The 12,048-nt window shown below is 36.5% G+C and overlaps 1 protein-coding gene across 1 annotated transcript; it reads left to right on the top strand.

The window, feature by feature from the left end:
- The first annotated feature begins 6,621 nt into the window (after positions 1 to 6,621).
- On the top strand, positions 6,622 to 11,848 carry LOC110627609. Its single transcript, XM_021773958.1, has 8 exons — positions 6,622 to 6,719; positions 6,789 to 7,448; positions 7,587 to 7,899; positions 8,004 to 8,202; positions 8,245 to 8,398; positions 8,517 to 8,811; positions 11,508 to 11,705; positions 11,789 to 11,848. The coding sequence occupies exons 1-8, from the start codon at positions 6,622 to 6,624 to the stop codon at positions 11,846 to 11,848; spliced, it is 1,977 nt and encodes a 658-aa protein (XP_021629650.1).
- The last annotated feature ends 200 nt before the right edge of the window (positions 11,849 to 12,048 follow it).

Genomic DNA, 12,048 nt, shown 5'->3' on the forward strand with positions numbered 1-12,048 from the left:
TCGTTTAGCTTGACTTGAATCCAACTTGGCAGGCTTGCTTTCTTTGGCTCTAAATAAGGCAGTTTTAGGGGGATTTTCTCCAAAATGTCCTTTTACACCATTTTCTGCAAAATAATATTAAAAGCACTAAATTAAGCAGAAATCATGTAAATATTTATTAATAATATTAATATAAAATGGACTAAATTATGCTCTATCACTTGTGATTAAATAACTTAAGCAATTACGGACCTAAATTATTTAAACAATATACTACTCAAGCAATTAAAAGCAACAGGCCTTAATTGATTCTAAAAGCAAAGCAATAATTATAAAAAGATCAAGTTGCATAAATATTGAAAATAAACAAGAGTTTGATCATGGAGTATTAAATCTCCCAATTCATCACAAATCTGGAATTTCCAATTTCAACTAGAAAAGAGTTGGTTAGCTACTCATGGTGGACAAAATCACAAAAAGAAGAAAGAAAGAAGAGGAGAGAGAGGCTGCTGTGTTTTCTGCAGAATTCCCGAAGGTGCTGAGTAGAGAGGATGATCTGCTGGGTTGGAAGTTATCCTTTTTATAGCTGGAGAATTTTTATCCAACTAGGGTTTGGAAATCCCCATCTTTATAATACCCGGCTCGAGTCCGGCCTCGGAATTCCTGTAGTCTGGTGGAATCTCGGGTGTCGGAACCCTCGAGAAGGGTACAATCTTGACTTGGTCTTTTGTGGTCTTTGATTCCTCCTTGGATCTTGTATTTAATTGTGAATGGATTTCCTCAAGTGAAAAGACCTCCTCGTGGCTTAAGGGACTGATCTTGGAGTGTTTGAAATGGATTTGGACTTCTTTGCTTTTGAATTTCAGTTTTCTGCACTTTTCCCGCTTCTGCTGTTTCTCTGCGTTAATGTGATTTGGGCGGGTGATTTGGGCAGATCACTTGCCCAAATCGTTTATGTGTGTTGCCTCCAGATTTCTGCCTTAGCTTTCTGCTTCTGATTTCTACGGGTGATTTGGCCAAATCACTTTGACCCAATCACTTTTTCAGCTTTTTCTACACTTTTTCTCAAACTTTCCATTTTCTTTTTTTTTTTCTACAAAAACATAACAAAAACATAAATTAAGCTAGAAAAATGTGTAATTAAACAGTAATAAATATAATAAAAATGTGGCTAAATTAAGCTTGATCAATTGGAAATATTAAAGTTCAAAGGAAACTGAGTACTCTTCTGGTGTGGTTTGTGTGGTGCGAAACACTAAGCAGACTGAGAAGGATGATGCAGTGGAACTTCTTCCACAACTTGCACTATGAACCCTTCAATAGTATGGTTTCAGATATGGTTCATCACAAACATCGTGTCTTGCATTCTTCTTTATTTTGTCTTTATACCATGGTTCATCAGTTTGGGCATGGAACATTTGTTCATAGAAGCCACTTTCTTCAGATTTTGGAAGTTGCTGCATGGGGGCTTCTGATTGGGAAGATAAGTGTCTGTTTGCGTTGGGAGGTTGGCTGAGCTGGGTTTCGCATGCTTCATTGATGTGGGCGATTTGACTTCAGCTTTCTAAAGTGGGTCGCAGTTCATCTGCTGAATGTAGCAGGCTGATGCTTTCAGTTTTGACTCTTTTTGGCTAGCCTCCCTGCAAAAGTCATTGTTTAGCATATCATCTTGATTCATATCAAAAACTTCTTGGCTCAAACAATCAATGATATCTAAACCATAAATAGGGGACATGTCATGGGGATATTTCATAGCATCATAAACATTAAATTTTATTACTTTCCCTTCAAATTCTATGGTCAATGTGTCATCATGCACATCTATCTTAGTTCTGACTGTGCTCAAGAAAGGTCGTCCTAGTAGGATGTCCGAAGTAGTGTTGCCATTGTCTTCCTCCATATCAATCACATAGAAATCTGCTGGAAAGACAAGTTGATCTACTTGTACTAGAATATCTTCTAGAACTCCTTTTGGATATACTACAGATCTGTCAGCTAATTGAATCACTACTCTAGTGTCTTTCAGTGCACCTGCATTCAAGGAATTATAAATAGAGAGAGGCATAACATTAATTGATGCACCTAAATCACACATGGCCTTTTTGATGCCCACATTGGTAATTTTACAAGAAACAACAAACATCCCTTTATCTTGACACTTGGCTGGCAGTTCTCTTTTTATGACAGGTGTCACAACTTCACCTACACTTACCTTTTCTTTCTCAGCAAGCTTCCTTCTGTTAGTGCACAGTTCTTTCAGAAATTTTGCATACCTGGGAATTTGTTTCACAGCATCTAACAGAGGTATGTTGATCTCCACTTTCCTGAAGGTCTCAAGGATCTCTTTTCTTCTTTTTCTTTTTGTGACTTCTCAAATCTTTTTGGAAAAGGTGGTGGAATCTTGAAACTTACTTACTGATTTGTATTTTGCTGGTGTATTGGTGCGGTTTGCCCAATCGGTTTGGACAAACAGTTTTCTGGCTGCTTCTCTACAGCAGCTTGTCTTTGCACTTGTGAACTTCCTTCATTAGCCTTGGCATCCTAGAGCTCTTTCCCACTTCTTAATATGATAGCACTTACATTTTTCCTGTAATTAGCTTCAGTTTGGGAAGGTAGCTTACCTTGAGATTCAAGCTTGCTTATTGAGGTGGCTATTTGTCCCATCTGCTGTTGGAGACTTTGTATAGAATTTGCCAATGACTTCACTACCTCCTTAAGGTGCATATTGGAGCTTGGAGGTGCTGCTTGGGCTTGATTTCTTTGATAGTTCTGGTATTTGTTAGCCCTAACATAGCCGAAGTTCGGATGGTCTCTCTAACCTGGATTGTATGTGTTAGAGTATGGATCATGTCTAGGCTGGCTATTGAATCCTCCAATGGCATTCACTTGCTGTTCATCCTCTTGAAGTGTAGGACATTGATCAGTTGGGTGTCCTACATGTGCACATATCCCATATAGTCTAGCTGGCGGAACTTGTTGAGCTTGACCTATGACAAGACTTTTCACAGTAGAGGTTAGTTCAAAAATTTAAGAAGCGAGAACAGATGTACTTACCTCATTGACTCATCTTTGCAGTTCCTTTTCATCTCCATATTGTTTAGATGCTACTGTAAGTGTTGAAATCAACTCTTTGATTGCTTGAGGTGTGCTATCTTCAATTGAACCTCCACATGCTATATCAATGAAATTCCTTTCGGATGATAGCAAACTTCCATAGAAGAATTCTATGAGTGATTTATCTGAAATATCATGTTGAGGACAGCTTGTGCACAATCTCTTAAATCTTTCCCAATAATCATACAAATCTTCAGTTTCTTTTTGCTTAATACCACTTATCTCTCTTCTTATGCCTATGGTTTTAGAAGTTGGGAAATATTTATTCATAAAAACTCTTACCATACCATCCCAAGAAGTGATTGAACCAGGTGGTAGGTAGAATAACAAATCTTTGGCATAATCATCAAGTGAGAATGGGAATGCTCTCAATTTTACATGCTCTTCAGTTATGCCTTGCAACCTCATGGATGAGCATACAATGTGAAATTCTTTCAAGTGCTTATGTGGATTTTCATTCTCCAAACCTCTAAATTTAGGTAGTAGATGTATCAAACCTATTCTGAGCTCAAAAAGGACTGTCAGAGGTGGATAGGTGATGCAGAGAGATGTTTGATCGCCTATAGGGGTTGCCAACTCTCTCAGTGTTCTTTCTCTTGGCATTGGTGGCCTCATTGCTGGATTTTCTGGTATTAATTCATCATGGACAGCAGGTTCAGCATGGGCAGCAGGTTGTGCATTGTTTTCAGTAATCTCTGTGGCTGTTTGGTCAAGTTCAGAAGGTGTTGCTTCAGTTTCTGCGATGGCAGGTTTCTCTGTGGCAGATTCGGTGATGGCTTGCTTCCAAAGTGTGGCGACTTGCTTCCCAAGTCGCTTGATTGTATGCTCAATTTCTGGATCGTAAGGCAGAGTTTCCTTGTGTCCAGATATGATCATGAAAGAAAAATAAATTACTTAAATCAACTCCGTGGCAACGACGCCAATTTTTTACTGTGCAGTTGTTAAAGTCGATAAAAAATAACCTTTTTGGTTATCAACAATTTTACAACTGTAGATAGTGGCAAAAGGATCGAATCCACAGGGAATTGATACTTACCTATTTCTTTTATCAAGACCAAGTAAACAAACTGAAAGTAAATAAATTGAAAGAAAAATAAAAGGGGGGGGTTTGAGATTGATTCAATTAAACTAATAATGAAAGCAATAAAGTAAAGCGAATAATTAAAGTAAAGGAATTCAAATATGAGAAAAGCTCTAGTTGAAGAATTGGATCCACTTTAGTTGTTAGGATTGATCATTGATGCTTAGATTCCTTTGTTTGATTCAATAAATTAGTTATGGAGATGGAAGACGCTTCCCACCACCATATCCCTCCTTAAGCATAAATCAATTAGGGAACGTCCTCTAACTAATCACTAATCAACAAGTTGCCAAGGAACGTCCTTGGGCCTTTGGCATCTAACAACTGTCAATTGCATTAAGAAATAGAGAGACCTAATTCTAGCTACCCAAACGCATGGTGATATTGCTAGATCATGCAATTTCCTTAGTTTTTACACCAAGAGTTACTTATGTTTGAATAATCCAAGCAATTACGGACTTAAAACTATCCAAACTAACAAATTATTACCTTGCAATCAAGAATCAATTGGCCTTATTGATCTAAATAACAAAGCAACAATGGAATTAAGCATGAAATTGCATAAATATTGAAAACCAAAAGATAAACAATGTATGTTCAGATCTCCCAATCCATAAAACAACCAAAGTTTCACCTAATCTTCAACTAGAAAAAAAGAGTTTCAGCCACTCATGGCTGAAACAAATCTCAAAAATAAAGGAAGAAAGAAGAAGAGATGGTGGCCAACGGTCTTAGAGTGAATGTACGCCGAATCTGAAGGGAAGTGTGATGGATGGGGCGTGCGGCTTGGCTTGTATTTATAGCCTTTATGTGCTGCCCAAGTTTGCTGCCCAATGCTTAGCTTGCTGCCCAAGTTGCATTGATGAGGTGGAGCCTTCTTTTGAATTTTGAATTTTGAATGTGTATCTCCTTGAGATTTGGCTTCTTGAATAAGCTGAATTTTGAATTTTGAATGCTCTTGAAGATTTGAAATTTGAATTTCAAATTACTTTCCTTACTTATCTCCTCTTAAGTTGCAACTTGGCATGCTTGTTCTCCTTTGTTCCATTTTAGGCAGTTTTAAGGGCATTCTCTCCAAATTACCTCTTTACACCATTTTCTGCAAAATAAGATCAAAACCACAAAATTAGACAGAAAAAGTGTAAATTAACATTAATAACATCATGATAAAATGTTCTAAATTTGGACTGATCACATGCCATATACAGTTTAACAATACTACACCCTAATGGGCTACATGATATGATATTTTCGACACATCATGTGTCATACAATTTCTCAGCTTTTGAGCCATACAGGAATAACATTCGGCCCCTAAGCCATATAATTTAGCACTTTGTGCTATATAGACACAATTTTCCCTTGTCTAGCTAGTTGATCCTGTTAAGAGTTTATAGAGGCTAAGATTTACTTATATTACTTGTTAATACCTTATAAGCATGCATACAAGATGGTTACTATATTATGAATGACCTTATATGTATACAGTTGCATGACTTAATTTGCTCACTTTTCACCCATAGACATACAAAATTTTCATAAGTTTTTATAAAATTATTTTCTTGTAATAGTCGTTGTATTCTTGTTTATAAAAATAGTAAAAATGTTAATCAATATGTTTATTACTTTAAGTTAATGTGTTCTATTTATGGATTTAATAATGTGAATTGAGTAAATATTGAGAATTTATAATTATTTTCTACAGGGACAATTGTTGATAAATAGGGAAGATTCTTGCAGTCTCTCCACTTAAAATTATTTTTGTAAATTAACATATATTTAAATAAATTAAATAACAATCGATAATGTAAAAGCTAATTTAAGTCCACATATATAATTGCATATAATATGTATATGGCATCCTTTACTCGACTATTTTATAGACGGGTAAGGAATATTACATGTTAGGTGAAGATTTATCAGATAAAAGAGTTGTGGAAAAGGTTCTTGTGAGCCTGCCTGAGATATTTGAGACTAAAATCTCATCTTTGGAAGACTTTAAAGATATGAGCAAGATCACTCTACCTGAGCTCATAAATTCTTTGCAAGCTAATGAGCAAAGGAGATTTTTTAGACAAAAAGATGGTTTTGAGTAGGCATTTATTGCAAAACAGAAAGGAAAGCAGGTGCTAGAATCTAAGAAAGGAAAGCAGGGTAAGCAACCTGAAAGTGGAAGTGGTGCTACAAAAATAAATCACTTGGAGAAGGATTGCTAGTAGAAAAATGGTGTAAAGCCTGTGCAATACCATTACTGCAAGAAATATGGTCATATTTCCAAAGATTGCATAATCAAACAAGGCAAAGCTTAAAACCAGCAATAGAGTCAGCAAGCTAATTTCATTGATGATCAACCTAAGCACCAAGAATATCATCTATTAATGGTTTCTCAATCATGTAGAGTTACTGATAACCTCACTTAGTTCGTTAATAGTGATTGTACAAGTCACATGGCTCAAGATGAAAGCTTATTTGTCTCTATGGACAAATCAGTAAAAGCTACTGTGAAGATGGAAAATGGAGAGAATGGTTCATGCTGTTGGCAAGGGTACTTTTGCTATGAAAATAAAGAAAGGTACCAAGTATATTTCTAATGTTCTCTACATTCCTAATCTAGATCAGAATTTACTGAGTGTTGCTCAAATGATAAAAAAAAAAAGGATATTCCTTGTCTTTCAAAGACTCTTCATGCCATATTTATGACAAATAATTCTAATGTTGTGGAGGTTAGAATAATTGGTAATAGCTTTCCTCTAATGTCTTGTGATGCTGCTGAATCTGCATGTAAAGTTATTGTAGATGAGTCTTGGTTGTGGCATAAAAGATATGGGCACTATAACTTGAATTCTTTAAAGTTTATGCAATCTCATGATATGATTATAGACATGTCTGTTGTTTCTATTTGTGATGGGGTGTGTTCTAATTATCAATTTGGTAAATGGCATGAACACTCATTTCCTAAGGATCAAGTTAGGAGGGCTATTGAAAAATTGGAGATTGTATATACTAATATGTGTGGACCTATGAGTGTGCCATCCTTGAGCCAAAATAAGTATTTTATCTTGTTTATAAATGACTTGACTAGAATGACTTGGGTGTATTTTCTGAGTAGTAAGAGTCAAGTTTTCAATGTGTTTAAGAAATTCAAAACTTTAATTGAAAAGCAGAGTGGTTGTGTCCTTAAGACTTTGAGGTCTGATAATGGTAAAGAGTATACCTCAAAGGAATTTGACAAATTCTATGAAGACGCTAGTATTCAGCATCAACTTTCAGTCCCGTATTCAACTCAATAGAATGGAGTTTTTGAGCGGAAGAACAGAACAGTTGTTGAGATGGCCAGATGTATGTTAAAAGAGAAAGCTACCAAAGATGTTTTGGGTTGAAGCTATTTATACAGCTGTGTATTTGTTGATAGATTTCCTACTAGAGCAGTGGAAGGGAAAACTCCAACTGAAGCATGGTTTGGGTCAAAGCCTTCTGCAAGCCAATTAAAGGTCTTTAGATCAGTTTGCTACATGCTTGTTCCTGATGTCAAAAGGATAAAGCTGGATAATAAAGCTGATTTGGGTATTTTTCTAGGCTATGAAACTTCATCAAAAGGCTATAAGATCTACAATGTAAAAACCAAGAAAGTGGTTATTAGTAGAGATGTGAAGTTTGATGAAGGAGTTTACTGGGACTTTGAAAAAGAGCAGATTGTTAGAGCAGCAAAATCTCTGCAGCCAAAAGTTTTTTTAAAAGCTCTAACAATGGAGATTTAGAATTTAGAAAAGAGTATAATTTTGATTTAAAAACTGGAAATGAGTCTAATTCTAATTCAGAATCTGAAAAGGAGTATAATTTCGATAATGAAGAACATGTTTCTAAATTCAAGTCTCTTTCTAAGATTTATGAAAGGTGCAATATGGTTGTGGCAGAACCAAGCTGCTATGAAGAAGCTTCTCAAGTTAAAGAATGGCAACATGCCATGAAAGAAGAAATTGCAGAAATTGAGAAGAATGGAACCTGGGAATTGACTTCCAAACCAAAAGGTAAAAATGCAATTGGTGTGAAGGGTTATGCTTAACAACCAGGGTTGGATTATGGAGATACTTTTGCTCTAGTTGCTAGGCATAACACTATCAGATTGCTGTTGTCTTTAGCAGCCCAAAATGGATGGCAAATGTTTCACCTGGATGTCAAATCTGCATTACTGAATGGTTTGTTGAATGAGGAGATTTATGTGCGGCAACCTAAAGGATTTGAAGTAAAGGGCCAAGAAGACAAAGTGCACAAGCTTTTATGTCCTGAAACAAGCTCTAAGAGCTTAGTATGAAAGAACTGATTCACATCTGATCCAAAATAGATTCAGGAGGAGTGAAAATGAGCCAACCTTGTATGTGAATATTGTTGGAGATGAATCTCAGCTGATTGTGTCACTTTATACTGATGATATATTAGTGACCGGTGGAAATTCTCAGTTATTAGATGATTTTAAGCTGAAAATGCAATCTGAATTTGAAATGTCAGATTTGGGAGTCATGAGCTATTTTCTTGGGCTGGAAATTAAGCAAGATGCTGATTGTCTCTCTTATCCTCTGCTTCTTCTAATATTGATGTTTCTATTGATCTTGGTACTTGGCGGCTTATGGGATTCTATGGTAAGCCAGAAAGGAACCTTCGTCATGAAGCATGGAACTTACTCCGAAGGTTAGTGATGGGTGTCGAAGCCTGACTGTGCGGTTGTCGAAGCCAGTCAAAAATAACCTTTTTGGTTATCCACAATTTTACAACTGTAGATAATAGTAAAAGGATCGAATCCACAGGGAATTGATACTCACCTATTTTTCTTATCAAGACCAAGTAAATAAATTGAAAATAAAATAAAAGGGGGATTTTGAGATTGATGAACTAAACTAGAATTAAAAATAGCAAAGTAAAGCAAATAATAAAGTAAAGAGAATTTAATAATGAGAAAAGCCTAGTTGAAGAATTGGATCCACTTCAATTGTTGGGATTGATCATTGACACTTATATTTCTTTTATTTGACTCAATAAATTAGTTATGGGGTGGAAGACGCTTCTCACCATCATATCCTTCCTTAATCATAGATTAACTAGGGAACGTCCTCTAATTAATCACTAATCAACAAGTTGCCAAGGAACGTCCTTTGGGCTTTTAGCATCTAACAACTGTCAATTGTATTAAGAGATAGAGAGACATAATTCTAGCTACTCAAACGTATGGTGATCTTGCTAGATTATACAATTTCCTTGGGTTTTACATCAAGAGTTACTTGTGTTTGAATAATTCAAGCAATTACAGACTTCAAACTATCCAAACTAACAAATTATTACTTTGCAATAAGGAATCAATGGGCCCTATTGATCTAAATAACAAAGCAACAATAGAATTAAGCATGAAATTGCATAAATATTGATAAATAAAAGATTAACATAATATGTTCATATCTCCCAATCCATAAACAACTAAAGTTTCACCTAATTTTCAACTAGAAAAAAGGGTTTCAGCCACTCATGGCTGAAACTAACAAGAAAATAAAGAAAGAAAATAAGAAAGAGGAAGGAGAAGGGTCGGCGGCACTTCGACAGGAGGCGCGCAGCTGCTAGCTTTGTTCTGCCGAAGATGATGTTGATCCGGAGATGCCTTGGTTGCTGGTTTGCTGTCCTTTTATAGCTGAAGAGGTTGCCCTAAGTTTCCTTGTTGAGATGGAGTTCTCTTTCCTATTTCGAGTTGAGTTCTTGGAAAGCAATTGTATCTTCTTGAGATTTGGCTTCCTAAATATGTAGGATAGAGTGTTGAGGTGTATTATTGACTTATTGAGCTGTCCTCACGTGTTTGGGGAGGAGAAGACTTCTTAAAGACTTGAATTCCAAGTTTCCCGGGTTCTGCTGTCTTGCTGTCGCAGACCTTGTTTGTCCGGGTTGTTTGGGCAAACAGCTCAGGCAAACAGTCTGTCTTCCCTGCTGTCTGCGCACTGCTTCTGTCCTGCGCTTCTGTTTGTCCAGTCTTTTTGGGCAAACAGTCTGGTCAAACAACAAATCATTCTTCTCCCATTTCAGCTTCAACTTGGATTTGGGCAAATGACTTGGGCAAACCAAGCTTGTTCTCTTTTGCTCTCTTTTAGGCTGTTTTAAGGTCATTTTTACCAAATTACCCTTTTACACCATTTTCTGCAAAATAAGATCAAAACCACAAAATTAGGTAGAAAATGTGTAATTTAACATAAATAAAAACATGAAAAATGGGTCTAAATTTGGCTTGATTAAATACCCCCACACCAAGCCCTTTGCTTGTCCTCAAGCAAATAAACTTAGTCAAACAAACTCTCTTTGCTACTTGATCCTTTATTTCCACTTAAGCTCCTACCCTAGACCCCTACTTTGAAGCATTGCAGTGAAGAGTGTATGCACCAAAGTTACTTTCCTCTCTTTGTTTCCCTTTACCTACCATAGTTAGTAATTGTTTTCCTCATTAGAGAGATTATACATGCACATGTTCTTGTTTAGTTTAGACTTTTCCTAACTCTTGGAGTGATTTGCCTTTACTTGAAGCATTTTATTCAGCTTTTTGCACTTTTATTTTTGCCTGAAAAAGTCACCAACCTTTTGACGCGAGGGTACATATTTGTGATACCCACCCCCGGTTACTCAGTTGGTCACCTGTCCAAGTGGCTAGTAGCTCTGTTCATAATCTTTGACCATTGGAACAGTTTTTATTTTGTGCTTTTGAGGTCTTTGCCTTTACTGAATTTCTTTTTCTTTTTTCTCAATGATTTGGGCAAATCAACACCAATTGCTAAAATAAGTCATATTTAGTTTTTCACACATCTTTATTATTCCCTCTAATGAGTAATGTCATGCATTTTTCACCATAGCAAGCTCAAAGATTCAATTCAAAAGGAAATTTCTAAAAATGAATACAACTCACTGTAATTGATTCAACTTAAGTTTAAAGGGTCATCACATCAATGGGATCATGGAAAGAAAGCTCATTCAACGTAGCCTATGTATTTGAGTAAAGCATATCAAAACAGAAAAAAGAAAAAAAATTGTGGCTACATGTGTGTGAATTGAAAACAAAAATAACAAAATGAAAAAAATTTACCTAATGTGTGCTAATTAAAAATTAAAGCTTAAATGGATATAAAAGAAATAAAAAAGAATGCATGAAACATCTTCAGAGATATGCACCCCCACACCTAAATCATGCATTGTCCTCAATGTTTTGGAAATATTAAAGTTTAAAAGAAAGAGTGAATACTCCCCTGGTGTGGTTGTTTGCCCAGTCTGTTTGGGCAAATGACTGGGTCGAACTAGTTGTTTCTGCGTGCAGGTGGCAGAATGTGCTGCACCAGCAACTCCATCATGCTCTCCATGTGGGCCATTCTGGCCTCAAATCTGTCCAGACGATTTGATTCTGCTTGCTGAGTCGCTGGAGGTTGCTAGTATGGCTGCTGCACTGGCGGTTGGCCTACTGGGCTTGGAGGGTCCGCTTACTGGGTTTCTGCCAGGCTGCTTGCTGGTTGCTGTTGTATGATGCCCAAACATTCTTTCATGTCTTGGGACAACTGGACTTTTCAGGAAAAATGCAAAAGATGCTGCCATTTTGTGCAGCAACAAGAACTTTTTGAGAAGAAGAAGAATTGTCATGGAAAGGGCAGAATAGAATATTGAATTTAAATGAAGAAGGTACTGCCCTGTTGAATTCTTCTCTATTGCTCTCTCTGCCTGGGTTGTTTGTCCAGTCTGTATGGGCAAATAGCTTGGTCGAACAGCGTCAGTCAGTGCATTTGGTGTGTTACTGGTAGTTTCTCGCATGAGGTGCTATTGTTTGCCCAGTTGAGTGGGCAAACAAGTTGGTCGAATAGGTGTGC

Source organism: Manihot esculenta, chromosome 12 (assembly GCF_001659605.2).
Source record: "Manihot esculenta cultivar AM560-2 chromosome 12, M.esculenta_v8, whole genome shotgun sequence".
Taxonomy (NCBI): Eukaryota; Viridiplantae; Streptophyta; class Magnoliopsida; order Malpighiales; family Euphorbiaceae; genus Manihot; species Manihot esculenta.

Excerpts from the sequence above, each read along its gene's own strand:
- LOC110627609 (XM_021773958.1), top strand. The coding sequence starts at position 6,622 with ATGGCTCAAGATGAAAGCTTATTTGTCTCTATGGACAAATCAGTAAAA. Across the intron at positions 6,720-6,788 it reads GGTTCATGCTGTTGGCAAGG|ATCAGAATTTACTGAGTGTT; the intron begins GTACTTTTGCTA and ends TTCCTAATCTAG. Across the intron at positions 11,706-11,788 it reads GCTGCTTGCTGGTTGCTGTT|CAACAAGAACTTTTTGAGAA; the intron begins GTATGATGCCCA and ends CATTTTGTGCAG.